Source organism: Blennius ocellaris, assembly GCF_963422515.1.
Source record: "Blennius ocellaris genome assembly, chromosome: 20".
Lineage (NCBI taxonomy): Eukaryota > Metazoa > Chordata > Actinopteri > Blenniiformes > Blenniidae > Blennius > Blennius ocellaris.
This window is the reverse complement of record NC_137669.1, coordinates 19,027,680-19,041,449: the sequence shown is the minus strand read 5'-3', so window position 1 is coordinate 19,041,449 and position 13,770 is coordinate 19,027,680. Positions and strand designations below refer to the sequence as shown.

The 13,770-nt window shown below is 46.0% G+C and overlaps 1 protein-coding gene across 1 annotated transcript; it reads left to right on the top strand.

Annotated features, from left to right (window-relative positions):
- Nucleotides 1–5,558: 5,558 nt before the first annotated feature.
- On the top strand, nt 5,559–12,381 carry LOC308144667 (uncharacterized protein; the record flags this gene model as incomplete). The annotated part of the gene is made up of 5 exons (XM_080515847.1): nt 5,559–6,359; nt 9,356–10,106; nt 10,657–10,907; nt 11,866–12,045; nt 12,172–12,381. 5 exons carry the CDS (start codon nt 5,559–5,561, stop codon nt 12,379–12,381), a joined length of 2,193 nt encoding a protein of 730 aa, XP_080371973.1.
- Nucleotides 12,382–13,770: the final 1,389 nt, after the last annotated feature.

Sequence of the window (13,770 nt, the reverse complement as noted above, 5' to 3'; positions counted from 1 at the left end):
TTAAAAAAAAAAAGCTTATAAACTAAATGGAGCTCATTTAATTTTGTATTTTTTTTGTTTACCTCTACAGGATTAATTTTCTCCTCAAACCCCTGCATCTGATTGTTAGTGGCAGACAAGATTTAGTTTTTTTTTTAGGTTCTAAATTGCTAAATGGAACCAGAAAAACTGTGAGCTCTGATTAGATACTGTGTCACTGATTTTTCTGGGACTAAATCACACATATCCCTGAAAATTTTTGAATTTGAATGTTTTACTCAGCCGCTGGAGAAAGCGGTGAAGTGATATTTAATGCTTTACTGTGTGGATTTATTCATAAATCACGTGTAAATACATTTCTCATGCTGGTAAGTGATGATGATCACACATTCATTAACACAACATCCAGTTATGAAAGTTTTATTCGGCTTGTTATTTGTGTCAAAAGTAACATTAGCATTCATCTCCACAAACCAATTGTCTTTAGGATATAAATGCTAAAAGTCTTTAGAGCATCTTCCTCCCACTATGTTACTTCAGCTTAATGAGACTGACCCACCCACTGCTGACAGCATCACTAAAACAATACAAATATGTGCACATAACAGACAGAAAATAAGTGTAACAAAGTTTGTTTGGTTTTTTTTGTTGTTCAGTAACTAGTAAAGCAGCTGCACTCTTTTCAGAAGCTGTAACTCGTGGCTGTAATCTGAAGGCGCGCACATGATTTCCCAGCGCTTCCTTCGGCGGTGTGGATGACGACGGTCACGTTCACGCAGAGCGTACTCACCCCGGCGTCCAGTTCAGGCCGTGACAGAAGCGTCTGACTCGTGCTGCGGCCACCGACCTCAGGTCGGGGTCTGCTGTGCACAGACGGAGAGGAGAGGAGGAGGGGGAGGGGGAGGGGCCCCGGGTTAAGCTTGCAGGGTCGTCGAAGCCGCCCGGTGCGACTTAAAGTGACCCGTGCAAGGGGGCTGCAAGTGGCTTGGTGGCTTGAAAAGCCAAGCAATACAAAATGTGTGTGTTTGTAAATATGAGCAAAGAAACCCTGAGATTTATTAGTGCTTTCTTAAATTATATATATATTTTCACCACTTTTTTTTTTTTTTTTTTAAAGTTAACTCTCTGTGACTGTTGGCTCTTATTGTTGCCATAAATTAAACTCTCCCTCGTTAACTTTTCTCCTGGACAAATTCAGTCTTGAGTGCTGTAAAATTTCAAAAGCCACCGTCCGTTTGTCGTAGAAAAATAGCAGTTTGTTGACTGCGTGTCGCGCACATGTCATTCTGCTGCAGTGACACGTGTGACAACAATGGCTTGACTTTATGTTGTGGGTCCAGATCCTCTGGCAGTGGTCGGACCCTGCAGCCAATCCCTCGTTAAATGGCATTAAATCCAGCCAATCCTATTAGTTTGTCACCCTGGAGGAGGAGGCGGAGGCGGAGGCGGAGGAGGAGGAGGAGGCGGAGGAGGAGGAGGAGGAGGAGGCGGAGGAGGAGGAGGCGGAGGAGGAGGAGGAGGAGGAGGGGGAGGAGGGGGCTGTATCGACTGGTACTGCTCCTCTGAGGGAAACATGAGCAGATCAGATGTTCGGAGCAGACTGATGGATCACTGACAGTATGAGTCACTTTGTTCTCGGCAATGAAACTACTGAAAGATGGAGGGGAGAAACGACGTCGCTTCAGGAAATGTAAATCGACTGAGATTTGAGCTGGCCACTTGAATATTCTGTGAAATGGACAAAAGAAAAAGCTTCTCCACATTTGGACGTACAGTATTCTATTAATCCTAAAGTAGGCTTTATATGTGGAAAGGAACTATAACCCTTTTCTTTCCTTTTAAAAAGTACCGTGATCCATTTATACTGTCTAATCTAGATTTAAATGTGTAGTTTTCTTTGTGTTCATGCCCAAATTAATGGTCATATGAGGTTTAAATGTTAGTTGATGACTGACATGGGTCAAGAAAACGTCACCTCACACTCACAAGTCAGTTAATCATGAAGAAAGAAATTACATCAAATTCACATTTTTGATCACATTTATAAATGTATGTTATTTAGTAACTATATTGCTCACATTTTAGAAATATACTAAAATCTCCTTTTCTCTCACAAAAAAAATGAAATACTTGGCTTTTGACTGCACTGCGATGAGTCAGACCAGCTTCATGTATTCCTCCTCTGTTAAAGTTCACTCTGCTGAACACAAATCAACTTCTATTCTTCTTTAATGAAGTGACGCGTGTTTGCCTGTGAACATTAGTTTAAACTAGACGCGAGTGATATTAATAATAATTAATGTTCCCTGTTAGTTTGTACACTTGTAGCCAATAATAGTTTACTTTGATGGGAATTATTGTAGCTTGTACAAAGTACAGGTTTATGTTATTGTGTCTCAGTGTGAGCAATTTGCCCTGCAAGGTTTTGTTGACATTCTGTCGTTCGATCAAAAATCATCGCCCTTTGCGAAGCTGGACATCAACTGATGCTCGTGTGTGTTGCCACGTGTGGCAGCGAGGTATCATATCCTTAAATCTCTCCTAATGTTGTCTTTAAGTATCAGACAGCAGGGCTCACTGTCGGATTAAGGTACTTGTCTCTGGGTGACATCACTTCTCCAAACACCTCATTAAAAAGCACTCTACGTTCTGACTTTGACAAAAATCGCACCTTTATCAGGTTTTTCTGGGACTTTCCGTGGCTTTGAAACAATAAAAAAAAAACCTAATGTTTGAAAATGACCTAAAGGTCACTTTTTAGAGAGGGTGCGATTCAAACTCCTGGACTATTTCAGAGAAATTATGTTTCAATGTTAATATTCACACATCTCCAGCAGTGATGGAAAACTTATTAATGATCACTAACTTCATACGACTCCTGCTAAATTCATATAAAGGTCATTTAGTTATAATAAAACCGCCTTAATTAGCCAACAGACACCTAAATCTTTCCATTTGTTTTCGACATTTGTATGATTTGAGCATAACGAGTAGAAGGTTGTGGAAAGAAACGAGGCTGTTTGGAGTATTTGTCTAAGCCGGCTGCAGCTTCGTGTTCACTGTGTGCTTTAGCTGCTGAGAGGCTATAAAGAGAATCGCAAGGCGCTCAGAGGAAACTTCCTGTGTGCTGTAAAACTTGATTCCTCCCTGTTGCACATCATGTTTCCGAAATCTGAAACGTGTTCCACTGACTGCACACCGAGGACGCCTCCTGCAGAAACCTGCGCACGGAGAAGGCTGTTCTGTTTATCAAGCGAAGAAATCATGCAGATCTTTGCTTTTACTGCAGACATGCTCGTGGCAGATGTCGATTTTTCTTTCAAGTAGCACAGTTGTGTTTAAAAAGGGACAAGAAATTGAACCCCACGACACTCCCAACGCCCTCAGTAACCGGTTTATCTCAGGAGATTATATCCATTGAAATCCCAACAGAGTTCAGTATTGATCCAAAAATGATGTTAAACAGGCATCATTTGTGGCATGAGAAAGGGAGTTTACAATTTCACATTTGGCTTAATTAAAATTTTTTAAATATTTTCCTTAGTTTATTAAACGATCAGTAAAGTCTGTTAACTAAGCAAATGTTTTGTTGTACATCACCTTTCAGTCGGATTAAATGGCTTAAAATGTTCCTTTGAAGTGTGACGAAAAGACAAAACGAGTAGTTACGATTGGTTTTTAGGGTCACCGATTAACCTCAAATGTGGAAGGAAACAGGAATAATCAGAGAAAACTCGATCTCAAACACGGGGACAACATGCAAACTTCTCACGTGACGTGACGTCGTCTAAACTTTGTGTCTGATCCGACTGGAATGAGCTGAGGCAGACAAAACTTTTTTTTTTATCATGTCTCATTAAATACGTTTGCGAGTGATTCTGCCTTTAAATACCGAAGCGAGGCTGCGGGCGGGCGCTCTCCACGGACTCCCTCCACGAGGCCTCGGTGAGAGCCAGCGCCCCCCCACGGTCACGCCCACGCCTCGATGGAAAGTCCTGACTTTCAATATGTGAACCTCTGGTGTAGTAGGTGAGGGGGCAGATTAATTGTCTGTAATCTCATTACACTGTAGCCTCAAAGACCCTCCCTGGGATCGCCCTCTCTCTCTCTCTCTCTCTCTCTCTCGCTCTCTCTCTCTCCATCGGCCCAGATCTCTGTGCTTCTCCTGACATCTGCAGCCTCGCATAACAACATGAAGATCACAAGTTTGAATCTTTCTGTGCTCATTTATAGAATAACAATTGAATGCAGTCACAAGTCATTACGGATGACCAATACAGTACATCTTAGCATGATGAAAAGAAATGACCAAATACATTTGAATTAAATATAATACAAACATTGCTACCACTTTTTTGGTATTGACATATTTGGTTTTATTTTCTGTTATATTTTTACGGTAGATTTTTCAGCATTTTCAGAAAAATTTAGACGTATTTCGAGCCATAAATCGGAGTCATTTGCACAACTATTTAATATATCTTTATTCAACTCTCCATTTAAATGCGGATTCAAGTGCTACCTTTATTTTTAACCATTTCTTAAGAATGTCACCTTATTTGGCCATTTCTTCCTGTTTTTCCCCCCAAACAGACACAAATGCATTGTTTTGGTTTATGTACATTGGTGGAAAATGGAGGACACAACATCTGATTTACACTCACAATCACAGAAATACTGATGGGATTTGTTTTTGTGCTTTGGTAAAGCAATTTTTTGGAAAACGGGGACACTACATTTGCTAGCTCAGTAGAACAATGCACCAGGATTGTGGACCTTTTACAGATATTTAACAAGAAACATATCTCTCTATTGAAATCTTGTAAAATGCAAATGGATATTTATTAGTCTGGATTATTATCAGCATGACTCCTTTCGACATAATGCACAACGTATAAATAAGGAAAACAAAACTTTTTGTTGAATCATTGTGTTGACAATGATTGATTTCTCATGAGGTATACTTGTTGTTTTGTTTTTGTAATTGATTTCAATAGGCATGCTTCAGAAATGCCACAGAAATCACTGCTGCGTCTGACCGATTGAGTGAATAAAAAGCTGCAGTGAATCATTAGTCTTGATCACGGCTCCGATCTCTGACTTGTTTCTTTATATTTTCTTTCCCCTCCGTCTCTCCAGCAGGTGAAAGCTCTCTGGGGTTTGATGGATGGTTAGAAGCCAGAGTTAAAAGGATTACTCTGGGCTGTCGAGCACAGGAGGTCCTTGGAGCCAAGAGGGATCACCTGCCTGGCGTTGGCCCAACACCTCTCCCTTGAGACGGGGAAACAAGCGATCAGGATACATCTGCTCGACCTCCGCAGCCTGTTAGCACAGCATGGAACCAAGAAAGCTTGTGTGATTCAGCCAAAGGCCAGCAGAGAGTTTGCCTGCGTTTGGAGTACGACCCCAGGATTTGATGTTGTCTGGGAAGAAATAGTGTTTGTCTTTTGGTTGACATGCTCTGCCCAGACTCTTTACAACCAAATGCAAAAGAATTCCATTCATGGTGTTGGTCAGAACAACGCTAAAGCCTGTGAGGAGCGTCGATTGTCGAGGAAGAACCTGGACACCGTACAAACATGGCCAGAGACGTCGGTCCTCTGAGCCTCATGCTTTTGTCTGCGAGGCATCAGCAAATAGTCAGAGCCTCCACGGGCTTCCCCCTCTTCCCACTGCGCTCTCTCATTTTCTATTACTTCCTGTCATGTGCCGCTGCAGTAGGAAGTTCCCCGGGGATAGAATATGACTATGGAATTAGCCCCAAGTTTGTTTGTACCCCCATCCCCCCGGACGCAGACCCCAGCTGCTTCTCCACACCCGGTGTGCCCCACGGACCGGGCGGCGGCAGCAGCAGCCACAGTAACGACCACGCCGGCGGCAGCTGGCGCGGCGCCATGTCCGACGAGGCCAAAGCCACCATCCTGCACCTGCGGGAGAGCCTGGTGAGGCAGAAGGAAACCATCCTGGACCAGCGGGAGACCATCAGGGAGCTGACGGCCAAGCTCACCTTGTGCGAGGGCTTCGGGGGTCACCACGGCGTCGGCCATCACGACGGCCGCCACGGCGGTCACCACGACAGCAACAGCAACCACCACAACAACCACCTCGACGGCCATCACGACAGCAGCCACGACGGCCACAACAGCCACCACGACGACCACCACGACAACCACAACGGAAATCACGGCGGCCACCACGCGCCGCCGACGCACCACGGGCCTTCGGGGTTTCACAGCAGCGACCACCACTACTCCCACGGCGGCCACAGGCCGGACCCCCACCACAGGAAGGGCTCGTCGTACAGCAAGCACAGCTCCTTCTCCCCGGAGCAGACGGGCAAAACCCTGCAGACGCTGAAGGAGAGGCTGGAGAACCTGCAGGTAGGAACAAATTTAGGGGGTTTTTTGCAAAAGATTTGAATAATTGCCTCTTTACTTTTCAAAAAGTTGCATTTTCAGTGGCACCAAGCACACTACAACCAAAACACAACACAAGTTTTCCTTTTTCACCTCGTGTTCTGTTTATTTGTTGTTGTTTTTTATCACTTTTGGCCACCCTGAGACAATGCTTCTTACAGCTGTAATGAAAACCAAAGCTGGCCTTAAAGACACCAAGGGCTCAATCAGGTTAAATCAACTTCTGCAGTCAGAAAAAGTGACACAAACTTCCTTGACGCTCGAACTGGACGGATTTTATTGTACTATGGTGGATTATTTTTAAGAAGCCGTATTTGAGTGGCATCCAAGTATATAATGTGATCTGATGGAGAAAGGGATGAAGCAGAACGTTGGATTTCAAGAAACGTTCACAAATTGATATTTTCCAGTGAGACATTGATGAGACACAAAAAGGATCACTTGTGCAGGTTTTGAGAGAAAGGCTTCAGTTTTTTTTCTGTTAGAAATAAAACAAAACAAAACAAGGAGCAGGTGGATTTTCTGCACAATCGAACCTGTTTAAACACTCTGATGTGTGTGCGGAGAGAGAGGCTGCGAACAGGCGGAAGCCTATCAAAGGTTTGACTTAATTGGGGTCAATTGTTGCGTCACTGAGGGTCAGAGGCTCCGCCACCGAATCAGCTGCTTGTGAAGTCTGCAGCCAAGACGAGGGGCAGATTTCAGAGGGACGTGGTCTGGCCGCACTACGCGTCCGTGCTCAACGCTGGAGGAGGACATTTTTTTTTATCATGAACGACACACATTCAGGATGTGTCTCTTCTGGTGCAGGTCCAGTTTTATTATTAAAACTGCTAAAAGTCGGAGGCACCACGTCTCGCACAATCCACCCACCAGTCGCCATTACACACACACACACACACACACACACACACACACACACACACACACACACACACACACACACACACACACACACACACACACACACACACACACACACACACACACACACACACACACACACACACACACACACACACACACACACACACACACACACAGCCTGCAGTAGCAAAGCTGTTTGGCTGTTTCCTCCGAGCCATGTACGTTCAATGTCCTTGCTGAGTTGTTCCGCCTCTTGATCCTTCTCCTGGATGTCAGTGGCTGAGCTCAAACCGGAAAATGCTTTAAATTGATTAGCTCTAACCTTTTAACTTAAACAACCTTGTGTGTGTGGGTGTGTGTGTGAAATAGAGAGAGAGAGAGAGAGAGTGTGTAGCACATGATGGGCTGACATGAAACAAACTTTCCACGTGAAGACGGAAGCAGAAAACGAAATAGTCAGAATACAATAGACGAGAAGCAAATTTAGATTGCGCAACAAATGTGATATTTCACTTTAAATCCGTTTGTTGTAGACTAAACAATATTTCATGATGTGTCTCGGTGCTTCTTTCACAGAAAAAGTCTTGAGTCGTCATGATAGTTCTTGTAACCTCATCCTCACATTTTTTTGATGGAAATGTATCTCTGGTTTTTTTCTTATTTAAATGAAAATTGAAACAGGCCTGAAAGCTTCCATCCAAATGAGTAGAATAAATGTAACAAAGGTAAATCAAAATAGGCTGTGATGCTGTGACGCTGTATACAAAGACTCATAATGGCTTTGAAGTTAATGTACAACATGCACATCAATAAATAGTTAGTTGTCTAAAGATCTCAATGTTATTTTCAAAAACATTTTAAAAGGAAATAAAGTCAGTTACATGTGTAAATGTGGTGCTTTTGTTCTCAGCCTCACAATTAAATCATCTGTTTATAGTTAATATTGCTACTAAATCCGATTCTCCATGAGAAAAATGGTGGTCTATGTTGTTTGCTTTTTCAAATCTCTCAAAGTTCCTGAAAAAACTCATATTTTATGTTTTGATTTGTCACCCTGCAGAAACAGGAATTACTAATTCAAATGGTGAAAATGTATTTAATTAGAAGTGAATTCCCTGTTTATTCTGTATTTCTATAAAGGCCCCCCCCTCAGGGCACAATAAGTGGAGACGCTCCGGTTTAACCTGAATTTCTACTTAACATCTTTAAAACCGCACATAGTTTCCTGTCGCTGGAGTGTCGACGCTTTAAGCCAGGCGGGTTGTGTTGGAAACACTTTCATGATCCTGGTGTCACAGCGCACGGCGAACATCCAGCTGCCCGCCGACCTGTGAAAGCCTGATTACGGGTGCAGGTGGTCTCGGGGCAGCGCACCGGGAAGGTGTTGCCAGAAATCCCCTTCAATCCCTCGAGGTGCGAAACAAAACAGCATCGGAGCCGAGGATTTATCCCCCGTCGCTCCCGCCTGCGACAGGATGTCGGTGCCGCCGGCCTCTGGCCACGCACCGAAGGGCGCGAGCCGGCCTCGCCTCCAATTAGCTTCATCCTCCCTGACGAGGCTATTAATCGTGGCGTGTGCTGGCAGGGAACAAAGCCGGATTTGTGTGTGAGGAAGACGAGGATGAGCGGGGGAAGAGGAAGGAGGAGGACATGAAGGAAGGGCTGGAAACTATTCAACAACCCTCATACAACTTCAGTTCTCGGCAGACAAGCAGCTGAAGGATATTTCACGTTTTAGTCTTCTTTTTATAACCTTTTTTAGGCCATTTTTGCATTATAAAATGTGTCAGAAAGTGAACAAAAGGACAAATACTTCAGTACATCAAACTGATAGCAATCGTCAAAAAGGATGAATTTACCACAAAGCGTCTCTAAAAGGTGTTGTAATTGACCAGTTGACCAAATACGGTCACTTGTCTGATAAATGTTCAAGGTTTGGACATGATTCCATCCATATTGGAAACCCACTTTATCTTTAAATCCATGCTATTGTACTGATATAGAGTAAGAGAGGAGTGCCCATGATGTAAACTATTTCAGGAGGGTTTATGAAAATATAAAATGTATTTCACGTGTTACTTTTCTTTCCACAGGCCAGGAACTCGTCCAGCTCTTACTCCAGCTCCCTGCGAGAGCTCCTCCAGAGGAAGATCAACGCTCTGGAGGATCAACTGAACAGCTACTACAGAGATCACCGTGACGACCATCACGGAGATCGCCACGACGACCACCATGACGACCACCACGAAGACCACCACGACGACCACCACGGCAGCAGCCACCACGACGACCACCATGAGGACAACCATCGTGGCAACAATCACCACGACGACCACCATGACAACAGCCGCCATGATGACCACCACAGCAGTGGCTACCATAGCAACTACCATGGCAACCACAGGTACAACCATCACAGCGGGTACCACAGTCGCCATCCCGACCGCCACCGCGACCACCATTATGACGGGCACCGTGGCAGGAGCCAGGGTTACCACGGCAACCATCACAGCACCTACCACCACGACGACCACAATGACCACCGCGGACGTCACGATGATCATCGTAATGACCACCATAATGATCACCATGACGACCACAGCGATCACCACGACGATCACCACGACGATCACCACGGTAGCGACCGCCATGACGACCGCCACGATTATCACCACGGATATGAACGCCACGATGACCACCACGATGACGGTCACCATGACGACCACCACGGCTACGAGCCCCACTACGACGACCACCATCCGCGGAGGCTGCCTTTCAGCGGCAAAGACACCGGACACAGCAAGCTGGAGACGGTGCTCAGCCAGCTGCACCACAGTGACCACGGTACACACACACACACACACACACACACACACACACACACACACACACACACACACACACACACACACACACACACACACACACACACACACACACACACACACACACACACACACCACTCATGATTCTCTAGCAGTTCTCTAGTACCTATGATTTGTGTTTTACCGTGCAATGTGCAACTAACACTGTAACAAAACAAAAAAAGTAAATGGCAAAGGATTATGGGAAAGTAGCTCTAATACAGTAAACATGGCGATGTAAAACTGACGAGCAACATTTGAGTTTTACTGTCACTGTAACTCAGTCAAAGACATGGAAGGACGACGGTGTTTCATTTTCAAGTTTAAGCTACTTTTACTTTTGGCAATTTGACATTTTCTTTCAATAACCTTGAATAAGCTCAGAAAAGTAACGTGTCAAAGTACAATATATAAAACGGTTGAAATCCAGTGAACTCCTTCATCGCGATGCGACTCCAGTTTCCTTTTGCCTCACGTCGGATATCGTTTTGGGTTTGAATAACAAACAAACTCCTCCTGTGTCTCTAAAGGGAACCACAAGAAGCTGAAAAGCCCGAGCGCCTTCATGCTGGACTTCCCCATGAGGACCAACTACATGTACGCCAGGATGAAGCGCTCCGTGGTCAGCGAGATCTTCGCCATGACCATCTGCCTGCGGCTGAAGGCCGGGACTGGTCCGGGCCTCGGCACGCCGTTCTCCTACGCCGTGCCGGGCCAAGCCAACGAGCTGGTGCTGATGGAGTGGGGCAACAACCCCATGGAGCTGCTGATCAACGACAAGGTAGAAGCACCGCGTCCTGTCACTTGTGGGGATGGAGCGGCTGCCTTGGCTTGATTTTGGAGGCCCGTTATAAACTTCCATGTAGGATTTTCCTCAGATTCCGTTTGTTTCTCGCAGTAAACGAGTCCCGGCGTGTCACTCTGAGCGACGCTAACGAGACCGTGCGATGATTGTCGACGCGCAAATTATTCAATTACTCTCTGATCCGCCCTAATCTTTAATTCTCCGAAAGGCTGATTCGTTTCCTCCTTAGTGGGAGGAAGACAGATGTTTGTTCTTTTGGCCTTCCTTTCCCCCGGCACTGTGTGCCGCCGGCTCAACAAATCAACAAAGCAATTAATCTGATTATTGTAGCTGATTGGCCTAATTGTCTGCAGGAGCCACAATGCAGGGAGGGCTGTTTGTTGTTTTTCTCCGAGTGACACACTTGGCAGTCGTCAGACTGATCAATGACAGCTAAATGCTCCTCACAAGGCAAATGATTTCCGGGCTTTGATTAATTCCTCAGAGTGGCTGAGGATGAATTGGGTGGAGATTCTCATATTATCATAATCTGCTGCTTAGTGAGCGCTCGCATGTGGAGCTTGATGCTGAAATTACCAGGCGATCAGCGGTTCTCCTTCAACACGTCGGTGCGACAATTAAAACCTGCTCGAGGAATATAGTTAAGCTTTTGTTATCACGCTGCAGCTTTATGCATTTAGAATATGGCGTTGGCATTAAAGCTTCAGCTTTCGTTTTCATATTACAGATTTTATTTGAAGCTTCTCCAGCCGTGCCACATATGGAGACCTTCATGCTACCGTTTTTATACACACGTCGCAGCATTTGTATTCATTCTCTTTGTCGCTCACTGCTCAGTCCCGAAGACGCTTTTCACACGTCTCCCGAATGAAAACACACTTGCTATTGATCTCTGTGGCCCTCACCCTGTGCGTCTCCGCTTCCCGTGCCGCAGGCCGTGACGTTGCCGATCGCCCTGACGGACGACAAGTGGCACCACGTGTGCGTGACGTGGGCGACGCGCGACGGCACCTGGGAGGCGTACCAGGACGGCGTGAAGAAAGGCTCGGGGCAGAACCTGTCGGCCTGGCACCCCATCAAGCCCGGAGGGATCTTCATCCTGGGTCAAGAGCAGGTAGAACATGCGGCACGCCAGACAGAAAACACACTGACGGGGGGGGGGGAAGGTTCTGTGGAGTTTGCGCGATTTGCAAACTCGCCAATGTGTGACACGTGTAAAACACCCTCGATGTCTCCTCAGGACACTCTGGGCGGACGCTTCGACGTCACCCAGTCCTTCATGGGCGAGCTGTCGGACCTGCACTTCTGGTCCCGGGTGCTGACGCCCTCCGAGATCTACGGCCAGGCGACGTGCGGCGGACACCTGGTCGGGGACGTCATGTCCTGGTCGGAGGAGTCGGTGGAGCTCCACGGCGGGCTCAGCGAGCTGCCGTTCGAACCCTGCCACTAAAAGACGGACAACACGCCGTGGGACCGCCACGTTCCAGTCTAATTTCCGCAGGCCCGTGTCAAATCCGGCGGCGGAAGATCACCGGAGCTGTAGTGTATTTAATCCCCCCCCGGGATCTTTATACTGCAGACTCCGAGGAGTTCCGTTGCTTTTCTATAAGTTTAATTTTGCCATTCCTCTCCGATTATTCTGCCTTTCCCGCCCACACCCTCGGTCTCCGGCGCCGGCCTTTGGATTTACCGGCTGCGTGGTCACGACTGGCGGCCGCTCCCAGCTCACGTAATAGGATTTCCTTCCCATCAGAACAGGTCTAAAGGTTGCTGGTTTCCATTAACTCGCCCGTTTTGCTCGGTGTGTGAGCAACGCCGACGTGGCAGCGGGTGACTGAGCGCTCACAGACGGACACCTGAGCGCTGTTAAAGTGGGATTTGGCAGAGTGTTAGCCCAATGTAATGATGTGGATTTTGCACAATGAGATGTTTTATATTAGTATTTCATATTGAAAACTTTACTACAGGCTTTTTTTTTTTTTTGTAGAAAGGAAGTGCTTTTGTGGCAAAAAAAAAAAAAAAAAAAAAAAAAAAAGTACAAGCAGCGTTATGTGTTCTGGGTGCAGTTGGGAACTTTTCTCGGTTACGCAAGAGCGACACACCTCAATGTCAAGACGCGACACGTTACAGCCGTGAAGCCGCCTGACGGCCGCCACGCCACTGAACCGGCCCTCAACGTGTCACCGCGCTAATGCTGACGTCTCCTCAGGATTTACCCGTGATCCTGCCTATTTCCGACCGGCTCAATCCACATGGACGGACACACACACACACACACACACACACACACACACACACACACACACACACACACACACACACACACACACACACACACACACACACACACACACACACACACACACACACACACACACACACACACACACACAGACTGGGAAAGTGTGGAAGAGAAACCGTTCGTAGCTGCACTTTTTTTATAACAGGTTTTTTTTTTCTTTTTTTTTTTTTGTACATGTAAATGACATCGCATACGGTGTTTCTATTCATTTAAGGAGTTTATTATGGTATTCCTTACATTGTAAATAAGTACATAGCACTTTCTAAACCTTTAAACGTTACCCAGTGTTTGTTTGTAAACACATCGTTGCTATGTATTTGCATTTTTTGACACCCCCCCCCTCTGAGTGAAACTTGGATGGTTCCCGTTTCAGACGTGTTGATAGTTTTCTTTTTGTAAGTGGGGAAGCTGTTGTTGCCATGGCGATGAAATATCCCTGCATCAGGACCACGATGTTGCCAGACTCAGCTGTAAATATCCTGTAATGCCAAGACGAGCAGCACTTTGAAACCTGTTCTCCTCTCAGCATCGTGGGCC